We start from the raw sequence: 25895 nt of genomic DNA, 5'->3' as shown, positions 1-25895 counted from the left end.
AATCTAAAGCAACAGGTTGTTTTTTAAAGCAGACATCTCCTGCCAGAATGCCCAAAAGGATTCTAAAGCCAGATCTACACCTTGCATCAAATCATTATGTTCCCATCATGGTAATGATGTATCCCTCTTGCACATTTATACCTCTTAGGACACACAATGACATTTGTCATTGGATAATGTGGAATAAAAAGCAGGAAATAACACTATGAAAGCGGTGTATGGAATGCCTAATATGTCTCAACAGTTATCAGTGCACTTCAATAATGCTATAAAGCGGTAGTGTAGATCTAACCTAAGGCTGACTTATTTTGGGCTGGGGAACATCCTTAATTCCAACTCGGTCATGTTGATTATTAGGTGAAGCTTTTGAACAGGTTTGGGATAGTTTTCCATCATGCTTGAGTAACTGAAGCAGATATGACACATCTAGGTTTAGGGAACAGAGCTTCCATGTTAGAGTTCCTACCTTCCAAGGAAGATTTAGGCTTAATCTACACCAAGCAGGATATTGCACTATGAAAGCTGTATGAAAGTGGTATATAAAAAGCAGGAGCCACACCAAGCAGGATATAATGGTATGAAAGCGGTATATGGAATGTGTCAATGGGCCCCAACAGTTGTCAGTGCACTTCAATACCACTATAAAGTAGTAGTGTGGCTCCTGCCTTTTATATGCCGCTTTCACACCACTTTCATAGTGCAATATCCTGCTTGGTGTAGATTGGGCCTTAGTCAAAGCATCATCAGGTTTTAAAAAAGGAGGACCAAAGTAGACTTGGGGCATGTCTACACCAGCCCTATATCCCGGGATAGTCCTGGGATCGTTCCTGTGCATCCAAATGCCACACAGGGAATCTGAGGAGCAGGCAGGGAGAATCCCTAAATTTTCCTTAGGTGTAGAAAGGGCCTTGATGTTAATCTGTAAATGCAATTACCATGCATGTTATGTAAATAACAGCCCTGTAGGAGTGTGAGCAGATTTGCTACGTGGGAGGTGGGGAGCGGAGTTTAACTCATTCAGTCCAAACACAAATGGTCTGTTATTTGCATTTCAAAGGAATATCAGCTTCAGAGAAGTAATTTTTGTTCAAACAGTGGCAGGAAGAGAAAAATAAATAAACTCCCTTCCCCTGCTATGGTTCTACCTTTACCACAACTTCTGTTTATGTAACAAAACATGTTTGGTAATAGCATTCACATCATTAATGTCTCATCTAGTTTGATTCCTAGGTAGCCGCTGGAAGGCTTGTCTTCTTTCCTGCCTATTTCATGAAGTTCTTAATGAGCTTATATCTTCCTTCACAATAACTAGGTGACCCACAGATGTTTTGTACTTCAACTCACATCAGCCTCAGCCAGCATGACCAATGTAGTCCAAAACATCTGGAGGGCACTCCATGGCTCTAGCCAGTTGTTTAAGTAGTTCTATTTAGCTATTCTAAAGTTGCTTGCTGAGTATTAAACAAAAGAGCAATAACTGCAGCTTAGTTAACTCAGCCCGTTACTTTGATCTATAGTAACATGCATGAAGCATGCCATCTGTTTGATGAAACTTTATATCACTTGAATATTACTGCCCACTCAGGGGAAGCTTTTAAGGCTACAACTACCAAGAGATTCAATTTTGTTGTGTCATTATTTTACTTACTCCTGTCTTCTCATCAAAGATTTTGATTCCTCCAAAAGAGATGGTTAGAAATATTTTCTGCTTGTGATCCCCTTTCGAACGAGCTGCAGCAACAATTCCCTGTTGGGAGAAAACAACTGGTTGAGATTCAAAACTGGTTTGCACTGAATGTCCTCACACATTGGTGTGAGGTGGAACATTATTCTTAAAAAACAGGACCGTCACCTTTCCACTGACTTTTTGGACAATATATCATTCTATTTACACTTACTGGAAGTAAGGGCCATTGAATGAAGTTTTACTTACTTTTGTAGAAACATGCGTAGGATTGGGCTGAATACTGGTTGAGTATCTTTCAAAATTCTCCCCCCTATTAGTGGGTAAAGAAATTTGGAGGAGCATTTCATCTAATTTCCCCAGGGAGAGGATGAATTGTCTTAACAATTACTCAGGGATGAGGCTCATCTTTAGCAGTAGCAGAGATTCTTTCTCCTTTCCTAGTCCTCCTCCCATCCCTTGCAGTTACAAACGGAATAATTGCAGTAATTGTGTTGGTAGCCTGGCCACCATTTTGAATTCTTCAGAAAGCCCCAGATCTGGCATCTTTCTGGGGTGCTGTACAGTGGCGTTAAGAGAAAATGGTGAAGAATATTTGGAGAAAATTCTGCAAAGTACCTTTCTTTTTCTGGAAGAAGGGTTTGAGAAATCATCTCAGAAAAATGTATCCTGAGAAATTTTGGCTCAGTTCTAGTTACAATATGCAGATCCGCTGCATGATTTAATTTTTAACCAAAACCACACAATTTTGTGGAAATCAAAACCTACTGCAGTGATGGTCTGACAATTTGCAGTATAACCCACTTCCCTCTACTGCCTTGCTTCTTGGAATAGTGCTGGAATGTTTTATTTTTCAGTTAAAATAGATGAAATTTCTGTCCTGGTGAGGAAGTACAAAATCTGCAGTATCCATATTCTCTGCCTCTTGCTTTTTGTTTTGATGTTGTTGTTTTTACTTCCTAAGTATTAACATTCTTTTTCTTTTTAATAACCAAATTTATAAAGAATTACATCATTATAGAACTAGAAACAATAGACAACTAGTCTACTGTTTTTCAACATCAAAACATACCCATTCATATTGGTTGTCAAAACATAGGCCATAGCTAGATGGGGAGATATCCCTGGGCGATCCCCAGGATCGTCCCTGTGAATCTACATGACGCACAGGGGATCCCGGGAGCAGGGAGGAGTGATATCTCCCTTTCCCCGTGATCTCGCCTTACCCTTTGAGCCCACTTTTTCTGTGGCCTCGGACTGATCCCAAGACTGCAGAATGTGTGGGCGGGCGTCATGGCTTCTCGTGGTTACTCGCGAGGAGCCGGGACCCACACATCAGGGGTGGGGTGAGTGGGGAAAACTGTAAAAAACAACAACCCACCTTACCTTTTGTGCGCAAGTGCTCATCTCCTTTAAGAAAAACCAAACAAAACGGTGGGCACGACGTCCTCTCCCTCCGAGGTCATCGTGCGCCATGTGTAAACAGAGGGGGAGATCTTGCGATAAAAATAATGCGAGATCTTCACCTCTCCGTCGTGCTAGACCAGGTAGGTCTAGCTGAGGCCATAGTCTTTTTTTAAAAATAAATTTATTGGAATGGCTAATCCAATCCACATTCCTAAACTTTTTCTTCCCCAAATTAAGAAAGAATTTGTGAAAAACTAGCGATGGTGCTGGTCTTGGCCAGTGTCAAGGGTACGTATGATTGGGCACCTGCTGAGGGCCCACACCCCAGAACGGGCTCATTGACAAGAGCCCCTGGAGTCGCTCCTCTTCAGCTTTACAAACTGCCTTGTTCACCTGCCTGTCCTTTTGTCTCAGACAAAAGTGTTGGTGCGAAGGAGAAGCAGTAGAAATATACTTACTCATTGGCTTTCTGCCTATCAAACAAATGGTAGCAATGATGAGGAAGAGGAGGAAGAGCAATAGCAGCTGATGACAATGGTAGTGAGAAGATAAGGGAGGGGGCCACCTTGAGGGAGTCTTGCCCAGGGGCCCTACAAAAACTGGAGCTGGGACTAGTGCCAGTTGTGGTTGCTGCAGGACATGGTCTGGTTTATGATTTTTAAAGCTAGTTTATACAAACAGAAGATACTATTGTAAAACATTTACTGGATTGTTTCACTCTGGACTGCATATGGGCCAATCACATGATTTAATGCTCTAAAAGAGCTCCCTGCACACACAAAATCTAGATATTAGGAAGAAAGGTTACTGCCTGACTTCCTTGCTGATATGTTAGTTTTCATCCACAGTAAGGATGGGGGAAAATTTGGTTTGATTCATGTTTTAATATGAATTGAGTTAATACACATTTCCCAAGCTAATTTTGCACTTCTCCAAATGTTGTGATACAGTTTTCCAGTCAAAACTTGTGCCCCGAAATGAATACACTATGTGTACAAGAATGAACACATTACGGGAAAGTGCATACAAAAAAGCACATATTAGGGGAAATGCTTGCAAAAATGCGATGAATTGGGGAAATTGTGTACAAAGGTATACAAAAATAAAACAACTCGTGTGAAATTTAAAAAATTGGCAAACTGATATGGAAATAGGATGGACCAAACTTGCTTGAAAAAATGTGAACATTGTAGAATGTGAAACAAAAAGATTTGTCCATCCCTAATCTATAGGGATTCTTTTTTCATGAGGAAGCTTTCAAGCATGTGACTTTTGAAACTATAATCTGAAGTAGTACAGTCTACAATCATTTTTTTCACATGATCTGCTGTTTGAGTTAGAATGCTGAAAGAGAGGGCAACACTCGTTACATTCCCCCTTTTACTCATTTGCATGTCACATGAAGACAACAATCCTGGCTTATTAGAAGTCATGATGCAAACAAGTAGCAGGCACCCAGCTTTGCTTTTCCCTTTGTGTGATATACAGTCTAGAAACTTTGGCTAAGTGCTTTCAAACAAGTCAGGATACATAGGAAAGGAAACGAACCTCTCGTGCAAGCACTGAGTCATTACTGACCCTTGGAGGGACGCCAGCTTTCGCTGACGTTTTCTTGGCAGGCCTTATAGTGGGGTGGTTTGCCGTTGCCTTCCCCAGCCATGATTACCTTTCCCCCAGCTAGCTGGGTACTCATTTTACCGACCTCGGGAGGATGGAAGGCTGAGTTGACCCGAGCCGGCTGCCTGAAACCAGCTCCCGCTGGGATCGAACTCGTTTCAGCTGCAGAAACTGCTGCTTTATTGCTCTGCGCCACACAAGGCTCACTTCAGGATACATAAGTCAACTTCAAATGCTGGTTTAATACTGGTTTCTTCTCTTGGCTTGTTTTTAAACACTTAAGGATAGTCCTGGATCTGCATGTCATGAGAAACTATGTTTAAATGCCAAATCCCATATTATTTTGCTGCTCCTGTGAAGTGATGAGCAAAGCAGCAAGAAAGGGGCTGAATGTAGATTGCTTGTTCTAATTGTGCCTGATTAACCCAGGGTTTGGGCTTACTGTGACCTGTGGATGCAGCCAGTATCTAATAAGCTGGAGTGTTATGATTAATCTATATTGTATTGTTCTTTTGGCACCAGAGCTTGTGACACCACTGGCTGAGCTGGCATGGTGACAATGGGTGTTTACAAACATTCCAACTGCTCAGCAAACAAAGAATTTGTCAGCGCTGGTTGTAGGCAGCAGCCAGGAGTGAACCAAGTGCTATGGAGCTGGAGTCCAGATTGCCAAATAGTTAAGATCAGGGGATGAACCAGAAGGCAGGACCAGAGACTAAGCCAGGAGTCAGGACTGAAGATCAAGATGAAAAACGCAAGGCAAACCAGAGCTCAGCTAAACCTGACTCAACCAAGTTTCAGTTGGAAGTAGAAGTTCTTTATTCTACTCCCTGCTAAGAAGGATCGAACAACCAGCCTGGGTGGAAGACTTAATCAGAGACTGCATTAGGCGATTCATTAAGTGGGGTAGTGGCCCAGAGTTTCTGACAATTCACTGAGAGGCTACATTTATACAACCCACTACATAGGGGCAGTGATCAGTAATTCCTAACAAAATGTTTGCAGCCCAGATTCTGTGAAGGAAGTGAACGTTGTCAGTTTGGCTCAGCTTAAACGCCATCTAAGCCTTAGGGACAAGAGTAGCTGCATGGGCAGGCTGGTAACTGGGAAGAAGTCCTGGAGAATAGGTGACTCTAAGGTGACTGACGGCAACGGGCTGTGAAAGATGTGCTGTGATGTAAGAATAGCCAGAAGCTTGGTCGGTGGGAAAGGTCAAAGGGCAGACTATAGGTTTCTGCTATAAAATTCTATGGAAACATACTGTACAGTTAACATGCTTTGCTTCCACGTTCATTCTACATTTTATTACTATCTGCTTACGTTCAGATTTAATACTTGGAAGTCCTTGCATGGATATTACACAGGTGGAGGCTGTATGTCCTGTATTCATTGTGCTTGGTACCATGGAAACAGATATTTGGAGTGCCTCCTTTCAGTAATCCCTTGTAATATGGAAGTGACAAAAACAAGCTATTTAGATATGTAGGTTTTATTTGTATTCATCAACATTTTTGGTTTCTATCCAAAGAAATAGCATTTTTAGACTGTGCTGTGCATTGTTTACAAATTACCAGTACCGGGGTTGTAAGCAGGTCTCCCAATCCACTGCCCTAAATCAGGCTGTTTTGCACATTCAGTTAGTTGTGCACACACCCCTGGGACATCCAGTCATTCATATATTATTTTTAAGCCCAAGGCAACGGAGAAATGTATACTCTCCACTGAATATCTGCCCCCCTCACCAACCCTGCCTGCTCTCTCTGGAAGATGATAGGCCATCATCTGTGTTGTGTTCTTCCTCTTCATCTATTTTATTATATTAATTAAATTCTGCCCTTCCTTCAGGGAGCTCAGGGTGGCACCCATGATCTGTGCAACAATCCTGTGAAATCAGTCAGGCTGAGAAACAGTGATGAGCCAAGGTCACCCAGTAAGCCTTGTGACTGAACAGGGGCTTGAACACAGATCTGTGATTTATGTCCAAGAGTCTAGACACTTTGTAAGACTGGCTCACTGGTTCTTCAAACACCAGGGAAGCAGCAGTCTATACAAACATTCCGACAGTCTAATGGCCATAAACCTAGGCACTTTGATGCTTTGAGAGATCACACATTTTCATAGAATAATATGCAGCTATCACTTAATACATATTTCTGAACAGTTCTGCTTGCATACATGCACATTCACTGCATCCCTATGAGATGATGTATCTTCATGTAAAGAACAGGTTTTGACTTATCCCTCACACTCAAAAGTGGCCAAGTTACTCTTTGAAATACTTATATCACATTCCTGATCCCACATGCAGACCACTAGATGAGAGCTGCTTCTGGAGAAACCAAATCAATATGCCACAACAGGGAAAACTTCAACAGATGGGCATGAATATTAGAAGAGAAATAAATAATGTCATTATTGTAAAATAATGCTCCTATAGAGCAGGAGTATGGAATTTGTATTTGTGACACCACCTGTTTTTCCTGGTTCTAGTAACCTTGTTTCATTATACAAGTAGGTCTTTCAATTATGCTAACAGAAATTAAACATCTTCAAGGAGGCATGGAAATTGAGATCCCTTAGGAGAGAGACAAAGAGGCCAGCCTAGCCTTGATAACAGCCAGAAGACTCCCAAACCACTTAAAAAATGAATGACAAAGAAACCACACACTGATTAATCCTATGGTGATGCCATGGCACATGGTGCTTAATGGCATCAAGGGTCTTCCTTTTAAATGGGTCCATTCTTCATGACTAATTAGATATACTGGGTGAAAGATGGAGGATTTATCAAAAAGAGTGTGCTCCCTTTAAGAAGTAATTTCCACTTCTGTGGAAACCATAGCTTCTCAAAATATTTGAAAAAGGAAACTATGATTTGCATAAACTCTCCAAATCATGATCAATCTGTGATTTGCAACCATGGTTTGCAGGCTCACGGAAGCCATAGTTATTCATTTCAGATGAACTGCAAACTTTATGGCAGGAGTAGGCAGCCTTTCTGGGCCATGAGCATATTTGGAAGCTTAATAAACTATTCTGGGCACCACCAGAAAATGGCTGCCATGGGAGGCATGTCAAACAAAGAACAAATAATTTGCCCCAAAGCCTGAATACAAGGCAGATGTGGAGTCTGAGCCCCAACACACTAAACAACTCCTTCGAACACAATATTCAGCACCAACAGGAACCTATTTCACAGAGATCCCAGCTGCCAGTAAGAAATGGACTTAATTTAAAAAACGGCAGAGGGAAAGGGCACCCTGGCAAGTGCCGAGAAAGGTGTCTGGGGCACATTGGTGCCTTTTGCTTTATGGTTTGTATGGAAATGGAATTAACTCATTAAATCAAACAGCAAGAGTGGGGAAAGAGTGGAATAGGCAATAATACGTTTGATGTGGCATGTGAACTGACCCTCAGATGTTCCAAATGGATGGATAGTGTTGCATCACTAAGGGCCGTAGGTCAGTGGTAGAGCACCTGCTTTGCATGCAGAAGGTCTCAGGATTGATCCCTGGCATCTCCAGGCAGGGCAGGAAAAATCCCTGCCTGGATCCCTGGGGAGCCACTGTCAGTCAGTGTTGGCAATACTGGGCTGGATGGACCAATGGTCTGACACAGTATAAGGCAGCTTCCTATGTTCCTAAGCCAAAGGCAGAACTCATCAGGAAATAGCCAAAGACAATTAACTCATTTCACATAGGATTCAAAACAAATAAGTTTTAATGTGAATAAAAAGGTGCAGGAATTCAATTAGTAATAGTGCTCTAAAATACTTTGTCTTGTATATGAATTCAGTTTTGAAAGTGTTTTTCTCAACCATAAAGAAAGCTGTCTCCCCACCACCCCTGTTCCATGTCACGGCCGGGGTGGGTGTGCTACCATCCACTTTTCTCTCTGATGTGTCTCAGGCTTTTCAGCACAAGCTACACGTGCTGGGAGTGTGATAAAGCTTTGGTCTGTTAATCAAATGCGTCATGAAGAGAACTGGAGGAACCTTTTCCAAGGTGATCTTGTTACAGGGATCTAAAGTCGCTGATCCCGAGGGGCTAGAAAGAAGGACAGGGAGGACAGTGGCCTGATCTAGCACCTTCTTTTGTGCCCCTTGCTCATCATTCACATAGCCTTAATATATTTTCCTAGGTATATGCACAGCTTCACATTTTAATCAATTTGATATATGCAAATAGGACTAAGTTGAAATGGGTGAAATTTTTCTCTTCGTTCATAGAAGTTTCCCCTTCCCTTTTCATTTATTTGGGAAAGGAACTTTTCCGTGATTTTGGTGGGTGGGGGTGGGGAAGAGAAGCTGCAGAGGGAAAGCACTCAACCACATATATCCAGGCAGTACACACCCACACCCTGATACGCAGCCTAGTATTTAGTCTTTGTAGACGTGATCAGCTTTTATTTTACACTCTGTCTTCCCAGTCACAGCTGCATTATCATATAACCAATAAGATCTGACCACACGATGATATGAGTGAGGGAAAACGAAGATGATTCAGAGTAAAGGCTAATTACGTTACTTCTAATGAGCTTCATTTGCCTGCAGTGTTGCGGTCATGTAGCTAAATCTGATTGTCTTATCCTGACTCTTACTAGGAAAACGGGTAATTACAAAAACAACTGTGACAAATTAGCCATTAACAGGGGCCTACAAGCACCTTGCAGAGGTTGTTTAAGGTAACAGTTTGACTCCTGCAAGTCCTTTTTTCACATAAAAAATGGCTTTGCTCATATAAATTGTAATCTATTCCAATGGCATAAAAAAGGTTAAATCTGAAGTTGTGTCTCTTTACCTCCAGTAATGTTTAAATTTTAAAAAATTCACATCACCTTTAATTTCATCATGGAATCTTGACATAACTTGTCGCCTCGTGCTGCAGAAACCTCGTCTATCCCAATGAGTTTTGCTTTGTATCGAACACCGTCGCCTTTAAACCGTTTTATTAAAGTGGCTTCACTGCGATCCTGACCTGAAAAGAGAGAGGTGCAAACCTGAAATCCACACAATTGTACAAAAAAATGTAAAAGCAAAACCCTTACAGGCAAGTTTAAAGTTAGTTGTGTTCATCTACTTTATTATCTAAACATTTAAACAAAGTTAACAGATTTGATGGACCAGATATTTCAGGATGCTGCAGAATACAATCTACGGTTTTGTGTGGTACGTGTGTGTGTGTTTGCACATTAACTGGAATTTATGATGGGAATTTTTAACAGGGATTTTTATTGTTTTTTCTTTCAAGTTGTTCTTATATTTTCATATGTTAATGGTTTTACATTATGTTATCATATTGTATTTTTAATTGTTGTAAACCACCCAAGAAGCTTTCAGCAGTACAGAAATGTAATATATGAAATAAAATCATTTATATTTTATTATTTTAGTACATACCATACTTAATAAACAACAAAATTATTTTCCAATCCACTATCTGTGTCGTGGACAATATTTTCCAATAAAATGTGATCAACTGCATTCTGTCTGCAGTTCTTACGTGATAGTTTCAATATCCTAGTTGGAAGTGGAGATAGGGAGCGTATGATCTCTGTATGACCAGAAGACTGATGCAGCCTCTTCATTACCCATCCCAATGTGCAAGCACCACATTGCAGCTTCCACGGCCTGAGCACTCTCAACGCTTTCCATACAAATGTCATCAAACAAATCAAATAATGTTTTGTTCTCTATGAGGTGCCCTGAACGAAACAAGAGATGTGACTCAGAATGCCTTGCCACAGTGCAGAGGACTGGGACAGCATTTTCAGCCTACAATGGGGTATTGGCCACACTAGAAGAAGAAGACAACAGATGTAAGTGACGCTTCTGGCCTTGGTTAGGATTTTGGCCATGCAGAGCTAAAGTGTGTCCTCTCTGCCAGCAACACTAGAACTCCAGTTACAGCAAGTCCCCTCTTGTTTGAACATTGAAAGTGGTGGTAGTGAGCAGGCTGGTCAATGATAGCCTCCCTTTTCATGCTATTATCTCGAGAAACCATCTCATGTAAAGTAGTCCTAACTTTATCAAACCTAGTGAAATATTTTACATGAACAGGAGACTTTACACCTTGGATTCTTCAAACACTCACACTTGCAGAATAATTACTATTACTATTTAATTTCATTGGTATCAAAGTAACATAATATGCATGTAAATTAAAATCTCTGCTTAGACTCTTCCAAATTTTTGTGGTATTTACAATCACAATCCAGAACATAGGCTGGAATTCATCTATACTAGGCAATACTATACTTTTTGGGCCGTGGGCACATCTATACTTTGAGAAACTAACTTGGGCACCAAACGGCTGCCACGAGAGGCACGGTATTGGAGAAGTAACCTGCCCAAAAGACTGTGTACATGGCAGTTTTCAGCAGCTGTGACAGAAACTTATGTCACAACAATTCCAGATGCCAGTAAGAAAATGTGTTAATTTCTTTTCAAGGTGGGTGGGATGGTACATGTTGGTGTGTGCCAAGAAAGGTGTACATTGTCAACCCATGAGCTATACTATTGCTTTTTTTATAGTTCCAGTCAGATTTGACAATTGATGTGGCAGAAATATTTCATGCTTTCAAAACACATGTATTTGATTTTAAAATAGTTATAATCTTTGTCTGCAGTCCTGTGTCAGTTACGTATGCATGGATCCTATTGAAAGCAGCAAGAGTTAGATGGGTCAGAAAGTTGTGGAACTGCAACCAGTGCTGAAAGCCTGCCACATCTGATGCTCAACAGCAAGACCATTTCAATTACTCAACTTCAGTTGAGTGTTTATATATTCATTCCTGAAACTCTTTACAGGATTGATTTTTCAAGTATAAAATGGTTTGAAGAGTTTCTTTAAAATGTGAAATTTTAAACTAAGAAACATAATTTTCATATGTCATAACACTTTCTCTGAGTTTCCCCAGCACAAGGGCTTCTTCTACTATATATTATTTAAATGAAAAATAAAGAAATTTGAGCCAAGATGGGAAACAGAGCAAATGAAATTGCTAATGTTTAGGTGCTTCCTGGTGAGGATTTCACTGTGCAATGATATTACTGCAAACAAAAATTTAGGAGGGAACCAGACAGAGCAATCTTCAATCTCTAACCATTGTTGGTTGTTTTTATGCTCTTCATGATTTTAGTTTTTGTGAACCGCCCAGAGAGCTTCGGTTATTGTGCAGTATAAAAAATAATTTAAATAAATAAATAAATAAATAAATAAATAAATAAAATATATTTCCCCATTGTTCCTTCCATCTTTTTTTTCTTACCAGAAAAAAAAATCCATCAAGGATGACAAGGTGGAGTAGCTTCACAATGTCTTTTTATTGGTAGTGCTAGAAGCCATCCATCTGGAAGCACCATTTGTCTATTGTAAGTTGCCCAGAGAACTTTATGTTATGGAGTGGCACACAAATGTCTCACAAATGGAGACTGGCAGCAATGCTACATTTCCCTTATACGTAGAAGGTTGTGATGAACTTTTATCTTTTTTATCAAAATCCCACAATCTATTCATCAAGTACATGTGCAATATATTTCCATCCCATACCCAGCAATCATCCAGGCACTAAACTAACTATGCTGCCACTGTTCTACAATTTTGAACTCTGAAAACCACCAACACTGAACTTTAAATAGGAAGCAATTTTACAAAAATTCCAAAACTCGTCTCTGTTCCCACACCCTGCTTTGAAAACTGGAAAAAAATGCCAAGTTCCCTTTCTTCTTTTCACCTGAGCCAAGAAATGACCCAATTCATGTGTGCCCATCAATTGCTGTTCGGTTAATCACTGGGTTTGCACATTGATGGTTCACAATGTAAGAAACAGCTGATTTTGGTTGTTCTATAAAAGAGGAAGTGAGAAGCACATAAAAGGCAGTACTCTTACTCACAACTGGTTGTACATGAAAAAATGTGGGCTAAAATTAATCCACAATTTGCTGTTTGTGCGAATGAATTCAGTGACACTTGGAATTTGTTTGGTTGATTGACAAGCCTAAACAAAGTAAGGAAATTGGTTAGATGCCAACAAAATCAAATGGTTTGCTACCCACCTCCTCTTTTTAATACACCAGGTTCTGCTCTGGATTTCCCAACAGGACTTATCAAAGGGTTGTGTCTTTGTGCTCTTAAACAACATTTTATAAAGACTAATGGCACATGGATGATGAGTCAGAGAGTGTAAGTAATGTTTAAATTATGCTGGAGGGAAATGCCGAGGCAGATGTTACTGTGGAGTGCTAAGAGCCATAAAGTAACATTTGCAACACTAAGCTTTGAGAGAGAGAGAGAGAAAATCACATCTGGATGCACAACAATGCTTAACTTCATCATTAGGCTATTCTACGTGTCGTTCATGTGTGTAAACACTTGTATCTCAGTTAGTTTGGTCGTGAATAAAATCTAATCTGCAAACTCTTCATGTTGACAATGTTTTCATTATATATAACAATACAGGAATTACCAAATACATTTTTCTGTGTGCCTGTGTAAAGTCTAAAACGCTTCTTTCTCATTTGCCTAAGAATAAAAGGGCAGGGGAGAGGGTCCAATTTACCAGAGATCCAAAGGATTACCAGGAAGGGAAGCGAGGAATCGACGCTAAATTGTAGATCATGCTTGGGGATATTTCCCTGAATTGATGTAAATACCTTGTGAGATCTTGTCCAGATCTTATGAGGTTTGCTGGAGCCAAACTGTAGGAGCTTTAGAGAACAATAATTCTGAACATTCTGAATAGTGAGTTGCTAGCCAAAGCCATTTTCTTAGAACAAAGTGGGTTTGCAAGTGCAGTGCAACTAGGACTTGTAGTTTGAGAGTCAGAAAGATTTTGGGGATGGGGGGTTGTATGTGACATGGTCTCTTAAGAACTACCAGGCCCAGAGTTCCTTGTGCATAAACTAGTAGGATGGACAGCTGGTGGGCGGGGGAAAGCACCATAATAATTAGGGATGTTGTTCCCAGGGAAAGTAAAAATCAGTGCTGGTAGTAAGATTTACAGGCCTAAAATATATGTGAATAGATGTCTCATTCACAAACACACACAAACCTCATACTGCCATGTCTGGCCAAAATATAACTAGTTTAAATAAACAAAGGATACAAAAGGACATTAATCAAACCTGTTTTTCAATTGAGACAAGGCTTTTCTGCAGTCTAGCTGAGGCAATACACTAATTAGGACCACCAAAAAGTGACAAAATAATCAAGAAGACTTATAGGACTCTTCTTCAGCCTGGATGTTAAACCAAAATAACAAGAAATGGGAAGTCAGGGGCATTTTTCTGGAGGTGTCCGGAGGGTTTTCTGGTCCCATAGCCCACACTGAGGCTTTTGTAACAAAAGCCTCAGTGTGGGCTATGGTGTAATTTCAGAAATGTAGAAAATGTATTCGGAATTAAAATAGTAAACTTCTATGACTCATGAGATTGTATGCATGGGATAGGGCTTACTTTACAAGTTTATATTGACAGGAAAGGAGGATAAGGCTCCTGTATCTTCAACAGTTGTATAGAAAAAGGAATTTCAGCTGGTGTCATTTGTATGCATGCAGCAGCTGGTGATGTTCCCTCTTCATCAGAACAGTTAAAGCTACAGGTGCTATACTAGAGTGTCCAGATGCAAAAGAGGGCAGGGTTACTGCAGCTTTAACTGTTGTGATGAAGAGGGATTTTCACCAGGTGCTGCATGCATAGAAAATGACACCGGCTGAAATTCCCTTTTCTATATAACTGTTAAAAAATACAGGAGCCCTGTCCTCCTTTTCATATTGTCTCCCTAGTATTGAGCCCAAAGAAATTAAGGTTGATCAACTAGACAGTGACCTGGTTTGCATATCACAATAACCCTAGCTTATTATGTATAAGCAATGTATTCATACACACGGCCTAATTTCCCTCACTGCAACCTCTAGCCCATGGTTTGTTCTTGGGTTATTTCTCTGGCTTGTCAGGGAAGAGACAAAACAGAGGTCAGTGTTGCACATCACACTAAGCAAACCATGGAAGTTTATTCAGTTTGAAGTTTATTCAGCTGCTCCAGCTTGCAGTGGGGATGATTGGGCAGCACTTACCAGCATGCTGCTTGTAAATATGAAGAAGGAACCCTAACGTGTAAACCCTCCCAGAGCCTAACTTGCTCCCCCATTTCAACAACCTGGTGGTATACTGTTTTGCAAGCTTATATGCAAATCCCATATCATTTAGGTACTTGCATCATTTATTTGAAAAATTAAAGGGCTGATCAGTAAACTGCTGTGGCGATACATATTTATAAAATAGATAAAAATAGCACAAGTGAATGCTAAAAACAAACAAATGGATTAAAGAAGCCCTGAAAGGAGTGAATACTAATATAAGGCCTGCCATCTGTTTAGTTAATCATTTGCCTTCATTTTAACTCATTAACCAACTGATTAAAATAAGGCTTATTGGGGTTCAATATAAGTACAGTTTTGATTATGTGTAGTCCATCTTATATTCTATTATTATTATTATTATTATTATTATTATTATTTATTTATTTATTTATTTATATAGCACCATCAATGTACATGGTGCTGTACAGAGTAAAACAGTAAATAGCAAGGCCCTGCCGCATAGGCTTACAATCTCCTTCTATTACCCGTATTCACCAGCTCCACATTTGCTTATTGGCCTTTTCTGAAGTGGACAGAAACAGAGTCCCAGCATTTCTCACATCTTCTGCTTTTCCTCACCCCAGCACTCCTAGTGATCACCTTTTTGCCTCTTCAAAATGGGTGTCTCAGCCAGTAACTTACAGACTATATATAATTTGCATAATTTAACACGTTGTGTTGCATTCCTAACTCTCTTTGATAGCATCTTTACACATTATCCTAAGGGTCATCATAGTGGCCCACCAATAGCACCAGTGATAACTTATATCAGTAGCAGAATAGAGAAATTTTAGAGAAGAAAATTGGGGGGGGGGAGTAACAATTTTGTTTACAAATTGGATTTTATTTGCACATACCTCAATTTAAAGTGCAACAAGTACAGTGGGGTTTATTTTAGGGTGCCCACTTATTTCCTGATTCAAGAAAGGGGCATAATTTATTTACGACAGATATACATGCAATACTGAAATATTTCCAGCAGGCAAAAGATGTGATTTACCCACTTTTGAAAATAATAATAATATATTGCTTGTACAAGTCAAATAAATTCATCAATATTATGTGTCAACATAATACAAACAAGAAAGGTAAAGTTATTTCTTCTAAAAACCAAATGATTAGGGTTTCCACATGACCTCTAGATCTTATAACCATCATCAACCAACACTATCAATATCATTCTACAAAGGCAGCTGTCACCACTCTCTATCCGAAGCATTTACACTGGGATAGCTGCTTCCAAAACCAAAATGAATAAATAAACAAATAAATACCTCTGCAATAATGGCAAAAAGTCATTGCCTCACACCTCACATTTTTATATCTGCTCATTATTTATTTATTCCCGACGCATGGATTGGATACAGCTTCCCTCTCCCACACCCACCCAGTGGAAGCATTTCCTTAGTGCGGTTCCATTCAGAACGCTCTGGCTGGTGGAGAAGAAGTTGGTGATGTTCACAAATTCCCTGCCTCTCTGCTGCCACCAGTTTCACCACCCATGTTGCTACAGAGGGTCCCCCAATCCTTCGAGGGGGGGATCTTAGAAAACTCCATACTACCAGTGGAAATGCTTCACTGAATCTGAAGACTTTCATGGATAGAGGGAGGACTTCTGTTTATCGGAGGAAGGCCCTGGATCCAAGCCACTAATAATAATCTGCAGGTTGCCCAGCCTAAGCATTGAATCAACAAAGATATGACTTAAATATTTGTATTACGTAGGAATTTAGAAACCTGTTGCAACTGTACTGGAACATTGCAGTGTGGGGATCATATGAGATCTTATTTTTGAGATGAAGCCACTTTAACTGAAGAATATATAACAGAAGCAGGACAGATGACACAAAGAAAAAGTAAATAACTACAAGTAAAGGATAGCAGGTTATTAATTTTATGCTGGGGTTTCCCAGTTTAATGATTACATTCTCAGTTTAATGATGACTTCTAGATCAGTTAGACTGATGGACACTAGGATCAGAGCAATGTCAATAGTGTCCCCTACCTTATGGAAATCCGTCCCAGGGGATGTGACATTGCCCCTGCCCCAGTTGCATTATTATTATTATTATTATTATTATTATTATTATTATTATTATTAATTTATATAGCACCATCAATGTACATGGTGCTGTACAGAGTAAAATAGTAAATAGCAAGACCCTGCCGCATATGGCTTTTAATTGGTCATGCTGTGGTTTTATTGTCATGGTTCTGGAAATATTTTTTATACTGGTTGAACTATATTTTAATGCATTGTTGGTTTCAGTATAGTATTATACCATTTTATTTGTATCTTTATACTTGTATTTTGTTTGCCACCTTGACTTGATTTGTCCAAAAAGCTGGCTTATAAATATTTAAATAAATAGCTAAATAAATAATATTCACCTGGTCTGTTCAGCCACTATCTTCACCCCACAGCCCTACACACAATAGACTGGGAGCAAGGAGCAGACTTGCGTGCCTGAGCCTTTTCACATTAGAAAAAGTGGGTTCTATGTTGCAGGGTCAGAGATCTCCCATGTTCAATAATTGCAGCATCACATGTTACAAGCTTTACCTCCTCCTGGGATGAGGGGGATTTGTAAACTTAGACCTGCAAGCTTTCTCACCACATGTAGGAACAATTGGTAGCATCTTCATAGGTTCCTTGAAGTACCTATTCTCATTATGCATGCCAGCATTTAAAAGAAACATATTGAATAAGGTCCTTGAGTGTGATTTAAAAGCAGCATCAATAATATATTTCTGCATTGCAATATATTGTAATATTGCAAGAGATGGGAAAAGGGTAGAAATATCATTAAGCTGAACAACAAATTTAGAACGCTATGTAGAAACCCCAGAGTAGAATTAATTGACCAGCTTTCTATTCCCTGTAGATGGGTCCTGTCTTACTCAGCTTTTCAGCCCTGTGATTCTCTTTACTTGCTTCCATAGATCCCCGCCCTACTCCTCACTGTTCTCTTACACACAGAGATAATTTACCCTTGTGGTTGCTTATGTCCAGCTGTGCTTTCCTGAATGATGCCAATCTTCTTTGAAAGCTTTCAAAAGAATGCAAAAATGTCTTTCAGATCTCAAATGATTACCTGCCTATATACCATATGTATATGCCCAGAGCCAGAACTGTATCAAGTCAACATACTTTTCAATATCACGCCATTGATGAATTCAGGACTCTCTATTACTGCAGTTGTAAGTGATTCTACAAAACTGCACATTGTACTCAGACAACTGCATATTTAAGCCTGGTTAATTAAAACGAGAAGATCTATACAAGTACAGGTGTTTGAAAAGACCTTATCATAGAAGTAATTTAAGGGGCATGCAAACTTTGCCACTAACATTTAATTTGTGGAAGTGCTGTTCTGCTTTAAGATATGCACGTGCCATATGGAAACATTTCTCCTTTGTGACTGGAAGTGATGTAGCTTGCTGTTGAATTAGAACATCACACCTGGACGTCTTTATCCTATTCAGTCAAGCGATAAACCTTCAGAGCTTTTCGATGTTACCTGCATTTTTGAATTTGCAGCTCGCACAGAGGCAACCCTGTTATCATTTGCTGTTTTACTCAACTCCAAAACCATATTTCTCCCCACACAATGAATGAACAATGGGAATTACACTAAGGCTGCAATCCTATTCATGTTTAGTCAGAAAAATATCCTACTACACCCAGCATACCAGAGCCAGCTATGTTTAGGATTACACCCTAAGTAATTAAAAATAAACTAAGAATGTGGAACCCACTTTGGAAAATAGATTAAGGAAAGTGTGTGTGTGTGTGTGTGTGTGTGTGTGTGTGTGTGTGTGCACGTGTGTAGATTTATTGTCTGCACTATCTGACATGTTTTGAGGCTCCTTACTCTCACTAATTGGCTATACTGGCACCTCATCAAGGAACACTAATAACTTCTAGGTTTCAATATTCTGACTTGAAAGGCTAACCTTGTATTCAGGTGATGATACACTAACCTTTTCAATGCTTTTAATGCATGCTAAGGTTCAACTGTACTCAGCCTTGGAAATTTGTTTTTAGCACCACGGCTGATTTCCTGGGATATGTGAAGAAACCATTTTATTTATTTATTTTGGCAGAAAGGCAGGATATAAATGTAATAAATAAGGAATAATTTAAAAATAGTACATTTGAGAATTTACGAAGTGCCTTTCCCTCTAGACTAATGAACAACTGTGCCCATACATTCAGGATTAAGAAACATGATTTCCTAGTCCAACTGCATGGCTTCCTGGTGGGTATGTGAGGAAATGGTAAGTATCTGAGGCTTGTGATAAAGGAAGAAAGAATCAATTAGAAAGGGAGATGAAGTCCAAATCCCATGGACAGGAGGTTCTGGACAGAGCTAGGGTTTTTTAGGGTTGTCAGGTTCAAACATGAGAGAGCTCTTGTTCATTGCAAAATGGGTGAATTAAGGCTTGTTCCATCACTATAAATGACTCTGAATAGCAGAACCAGCCCTACCATCAGGTAGAGTGAGGCAGTTGCTTCAGGCAGCAGATGCTAGGTGGCAAAAGTAAGGTGATGGAGGACAGAGCTGTGTGCCACATCACGAGTATTGAAGAAAAATAATAATTGTCAATCTAATCAAATTTTGTTCATGGAATGGGAGAGGGTGCCAACTTGTTCTTCGCCTCAGTCAGCAAAATATCTTGGGCTGGCCTTGCTGAATGGCATAATAGGCTTTTCAGTCACCACTCATATCCTTTTAGCCTAGAATCCATTGAGAAGCCATCTAGTTGGGTACAATGTCTTTGTCACTGAGAAGATACAGGCAAGATGGCAAAGCTCTGAAAGTAATTATGAGTATTTAAATCCCCATATTTTGAGATGTTTCTAAACATTAAATATATAAATGGACATATATCATGGGGGAGGGGTAAGAATCACAGCAACAAGACCCAGTGTAGCCATCATTTCTTTAAAAAATAGGACTAAAGATGTCTTAGCAGCATCCAATAACCTAGAGCAATAATCCTGTAAATTGCTATATTCTTTTATTTAAATCTGAGGGTCCCTCGGGGCATAATGTGAATCGCCTGATTTTAAAGATGTTAAGTGTATAATGATATTGTAAGCAAAGTCAATAATGTGTCTGAAGCAGTCAAACCTCTGTAGTACGACACTGCCCTGTCTTTTATTTTAATACACTGCCCAAGCACCGTCTATCATACATTCAGCTTACAAACTTGAGTTGACATCTTTTTCAAACCTCAGAGGGATATGATCCAATGGCACACACTGCTGTGCTATAAATACTCTGTGTTTTCAGGGAGGCAATTAGCATTTTTATAGCACAGGCATGGTGAGGATGCAAAACACTGCCACTGAGAATGACCTCTAAGATGCTGTAACACCTTAATAAAAGATTATTAGCCCTCAATAAGGAAAGGAGTGGCATTTGAGTTTCCCATCATTCTCTTAATGGAGGACTACTTAAAAACCTTTCTTTTACAGTACTAGTGATTTTATCAAATAAAGCAAGCTATGTAAAATTTATCTGATATTCATTATTATGTGTATGACAGAAGGACAGAACCATGTAACTCTTATGGTTGGAATCTTCCCCACATATAGTCCACCTCACTTCCGCCAATCTCAGCCTCATACCTAAAACACTTCTAACTAATCTCTATCTAGCTTTCTTTTCTTGACAGCCTCCACATCAGGAGATGCCTGTAGGAAGTAACTGAGCCTCCTATCAAAGATGACAACCTACACCAGAGGCAGAAACTTTATAAATATGGATGTTGTATCTGATTCCAAAGTTGTTGTATGTGGGTGGGGAAAGGAATGAAGCAATGCCTAACAAGTTAGCAATCAAACTAAGGGTGCAATGTTATGTAAGTTTAGACAGAGAAATGTCCTACAACTCCCAGCATTCCCCAGCCAGCCATACTGGGGGTTTTAGGCCATTTTTGTCCATCTAAATGTGCAAAGGATTGCACTCTACATATTCCATAGTATGAGCACATTTAGAGCTGTCAAAACTCTATAAATGTCATTCAGACTCTATAAGTTTACACAAAGAGTTTTTTCTGGATAATTTTCTTGCCAATTACAAAATGTAGGTACACACTACATCTTTAATGTAACATATAGTTTAGCCCTAAAAAATAATAATCCCCAATCAGTTTAGCCTTTCCTCACAGGAAGGATCCTAAACACCTTAATCTTTATGTTTATCCTTTTCTGTACTTTTCCCATGATCTAATTGTATCCAACTTGATAGATGGCAACCAGAATTGTACACAATGCTTCAAATTCAGCCACAACGTAGATTTATATTATTTATTTATTTGTCACCACACACTGAGTTGATGGGCATGGCTAGACCAGGGGGGTGGAGGGTGATGATCTTGCGATATGATAATCTCCTCAGTCTAGATGAGGCACGTGATGTCCCGAGAGGAAGAGGGTGTCACGCCCGCCTTTTTTTTTTTTAATCGGAAATGAGTGCAGGAGCGCTCCTACGAAAAAGGTGAGTTTTTATTTTAAAAAAAGACCTCGCTTCCCCCTCCCACCCCCGATGGGCTCCTGAAGATGGGCTCCTGAAGAATTCCATGCCCCATGCCCAGTTCCCAGCTCCTCGCAGTTACTCACAAGGAACTGGGATGAAAATGGGATGCCTGGCTATATGTTCCGTGGTCTCGGGACGAGCCTGAGACCGCAGGAAAAGTTGGGATTAAAGGGTATGCCAATATCCCAGGGAAAGGGAGGGATCATCCCTCCCTGCTCCTGGGATCCCCTGTGCATCATCCGGTCGCACAGGGATGATCCTGGGGCGATCCACAGGATATCGGCAGGTCTAGACATGCCCGATGTTTTCATTGAGATATCCAGTAAAAAACCAAGATGCCATCAGTATATATTCAGCAAGCAAGTTCTAGTAAGTCAATGGGAATGTTCAGCATGCAAGCACTGCACCCACAGTGGACTGGACCATGTTCATTATCTATATTAGCAATAAAAATGTGGATCTCATTTGCCTTTCTTTGCAGCTGACAGCAACTAATTTAAATGCAAGTTTTTTCTAGTTGGAGGCTGAAGTATAAGTATGCAAAAATGCAAGCAGTTGACAGTTTGATTTGCTTATATTATCAGTAAAAATCTACAGATGTTTATGTTTAAACTAATAAGTATGGGCAAGCTCTTTTCCCCCTTAATTTTCAAATGCCAGTTTTAATGTTTTAATCATACTTATTTAGACCACTCAAATGGGTACTACATGTATATAACCAACAAGAAGGCTAGTGTAGTTGAGTACATGCTATGGTCACCTTCTCTTATTCCCTATGTGCATTGTTTGTGAGTGCAGTGTTTGTAAGTGACCATTTTCCTTTGAGGTTGACTCTTAAATTATTGGAAATACAATCGGGGAGGCTGACAGTTTTAAAAATGCAAGGCCATCAACAGGTTAAGAGATGACTCCAATGGTCCCTACAAATTGACTCCAACATAAGGCAGATGTTAAGAACTGATAAGTTTCAAGAACTATGACAGTATGCTCTTGACAGGTCCTGGAATATCTGCAAGATTTACCACTACATAATTGGTGCTCTTAGACCTTTTTTGACTACTACCCTATCAGATAAATCCCCACAACTTTACAGTCTTGGTTTGACAAAGAATGTAACGCCAAGAACAAGGAGCTGCACAAACTAACTAGGCGGATGAAGTATTGGCACTGAAGAAGCCACTCTGTTGCTGCAACAACAGCAGAGAGATTATAAAACTCTGCTTAGAAGGGAAAAAATGCCCTTTTTCGTAAGTAACTGGAAGTCTCGGGGCTTTGCCCTCACTGAGGGAAATGATCCCAAATTTTGGAAATTGACTCAGGGAGGGCTTTCTAACAGTTTTTCTAAGGGTGCTCCCCAATTACACCAGAAACATGGCTATCCCACTTCACATCCAACTATGAATGTGAATCCCCTCAATCTCCCAATTGACAGCTTGAATTCTCCACTGATGTAGAGGATTTGATCTTCACTCTTCATTCTGGCAAGGCTCCAGGATAAGGCATGATTCTCCCTGAGGTCTTTCTTTTAGATGTTGGCTTGTGGCCTCTAATTTTAGTAAATTTATTTACTTATATATTTACTTATATAAGTATATCATTTACTAATATCAACTGCTGATCTTCTCTTAGGTTATCATTCTAGTATTGTCACGCCTATCTTTAAGAAAGGTGATTCATCAGATCCTCGCAACTATAGACCTATTAGCCTGCTAGATGTGGCGTCCAAACTATATTTGTGATACCTTTTAAATAAACTGCATGAATGGGACAGCAACCAATCCATTATCCATGAACAAGCAGCCTTTAAAAAGTGTACAAGCACAGTATAACCTAATTCATAAAACCATAAAGGGCCCAAACAAATTTATCTTTGCAGCCTTTGTAGATTTTTCATCAGCTTCTGAACTGATAGACAGAGCGCGACTATGAGTAAATCGGCAAAGACAAATATCGATAAAAGACTACTTTAGCTCATACATTTACTCCACCAAGACAATTTATTGCAGGTGAGATCTGGTTTACAATCTGTAGAGGAGTGAAACAAGGCTGGATTTTGGCACCCTTTCTATTTAATTTGGCCCTACAGTTAAACTGGGCACTTGATGGGCATGCCTTGCTACAGGTCCACACCTTCAAATAGTGGGCTTGCATTTCCATGAGAAACTTTTTATAAAAATAACATTTAGATGCTACTGAACTATTGTGTGCCAGATCCATTGGGTAGCTTAGGAGGTTATTCTATACTAGAGGGGGGCAATTAATTAACCATTCACTTAAAGTCTTTGCCATTGAATTTATAGCCCATGTGTTATACGGGGCAGATACTTGGGAGAAGTAGCCAAACATGAGTTGGAAGTCCTGGAAAATAAATTTATGAGGCAGATAATGGGGCTTCTCCCTGGGACCCCATCAGCCTACCTTAGAGCTGAGCAAAGTCTTCCATCTATAGCAACTAGAATTGAGTTATCTTATCTTAGATACAGGCACAGAAATGGAATGGAGGATCATTTAATTACCAAGCAATGCTGGCTTAAGTATCTAAGGTCTGATGGCTGGGCTCAGCAGTGTCAAAATAATATATATATATATATATATATATATATATATATATATGATCTTTCTATGGAAAAATAGTTATGTCTCAGTCCCCGAACACTTAGGAATTGGATTTTTTTATCATGATGTTAGTCAAAACAGGGCCGCTATTGTTGATGCATGATTTTCCACTTGGTGCCTTCAACTTAAGGTCAATCATGAGCGATTACATTATTTTGAGGCATTGAACTTTGTGCAGCTTCCAAGGGCTTTTACAGAACTTAAGTTCCAGTTGATACCCTCTGCATATCTCAATGGGAGATATCTTGGAACTATATATTTGGCTGCAATCTGTCATTTATTACTCAGCTGTATTCAGATCAGACACATCAGGAAGTAGAATATAACTTCTAGCCAATAACCATTTATTTATTACATACTCGGTTGCCCAATTTGCTTTGGCTGCCAAGAAGCTGTGGTCTCACCACATCAAGAATTATGGTGTATAATAAATCTCATCTTTTTAGTTTTGAGTGTTCAGCCCTCTTGGTGGTTGGTTAATACTGCCTGTTCTTAACAGTCTTGCTGAAATTTATAATAGTTTTTATTCAAATTAAAGTCTGTATTGGGAAAAGTCTCTTTCTAACATTTTTATGTATTGTAAGGGCCTTTGGCTTTAAACAATAAAGTTTATGTATGTATCCATTTATTTTAGAAGGTACCTGACATTCAAAGTGAACACAAAACAATCCTTCCTCTCTCCACATGTTGACAAAAATCAAATTATTGCTCCCAGCAGTCACCTGCTTACTAAGAGAACAGTGGGAAATTCCTTATTATGGAGATACCATGTACATGTATGCACATTTATAGTTTTGAGCAAACCTTTTGTTTGGAAGATGCCACAACTGATTCTGCTCCCATTTTTTAAAACAACAACAACCTAACTCTCACTGATTTCAAGAGGATGAGAATTTGTGCCCAATAAGACTATACTTATAAAAATTATTCCAAAGCTTAGGTGAATTTCAAAAAATTACCTATAATTTTATGTATGGATATAGTGATACCTTAACTGTACCATCAAGTTATTTAGATTATCATCTCAGTGGCGCTTTCATTTTGTTTAGCATTGTCATTCATGGTAAATGCCAGTTGAGAGCTTTTTACAGCACTTTGCATGATTAGTACTTGAACAGCAGTACTATATTCAGATGCCTCCGTACATCTCAATTCTTAGCGCCAAAGGTGTAATAAAGTAGTACTTTCTGTATTTATTTGCAATCTGCTATTTTATACACATTCTCCCACAATATCAGGTGGAAGTCAATTGTGTATATCAACGTGGGTGTGGATGTTGTTTCTTTCTTTGATTGTTTTCATTTTAGATTTTTCCCTCTCTAAGCAAATAGCAGTAGAAAGCGGAGATGTACATTTCATCATTTTTGTGAGTTAGACTAATGACTGATCAAATTATTTCTTAATAGGACAAAGGAGAATTTGTGATTAAGACAAGAGAGCAAAATTACTGGGATGACCTCTGTATAAATTACATTTGATTAAACTTTTAGATAAATCTCAGTGAGAGACTGTGTTTAGTGGAAGTCTACAGGAGGAGACACTGATTGAATACATGTTTTCTAGGCTAATGAAAGCAAACGAAGATGATAAATTTCACACACTGATTCTAAAGAGCTGACTGATCAGTTTTAATTTTAAAATCAGGATTTTCAAGATAAAGATATATGGTTATTTCCAAAAGCACCATAACCGCCAGAAGCAATTGTCCTTTGCTTTCTCTACAAATGTTTGTTAATGTTAGTCTGGAGCTATCATTAGTTTGTCTGTGGCATAGATGGGCTTATGCAGTGCAGGTAACAAAGCAAGCTTTGGAAACTACCTATGTGAAAAAATCAAAGAACATGCAGTTTACTCAGAGGTAAATCCTACTGTGTTTAATCAGG

At 39.4% G+C, this 25895-nt stretch overlaps 1 protein-coding gene across 1 annotated transcript in view; it reads right to left on the bottom strand.

Annotated features, from left to right (window-relative positions):
* The window catches only part of DAB1 (DAB adaptor protein 1), a 193385-nt gene that overhangs the window by 95556 nt on the left and 71934 nt on the right, over positions 1-25895 (bottom strand). The window contains exons 2-3 of the mRNA XM_063138477.1: positions 9545-9684; positions 1649-1747 (exon numbers count right to left, since the gene is read on the bottom strand). Coding sequence (XP_062994547.1) covers positions 1649-1747; positions 9545-9684 — 239 coding nt within the window. The remainder of the gene's footprint in view (positions 1-1648; positions 1748-9544; positions 9685-25895) is intronic.

The sequence above is a fragment of the Elgaria multicarinata genome, chromosome 1 (assembly GCF_023053635.1).
Source record: "Elgaria multicarinata webbii isolate HBS135686 ecotype San Diego chromosome 1, rElgMul1.1.pri, whole genome shotgun sequence".
In the NCBI taxonomy this organism is placed as follows: Eukaryota; Metazoa; Chordata; class Lepidosauria; order Squamata; family Anguidae; genus Elgaria; species Elgaria multicarinata.
The sequence above is the reverse complement of the archived record's forward strand: the minus strand, read 5'-3'. Positions and strand labels throughout refer to the sequence as shown.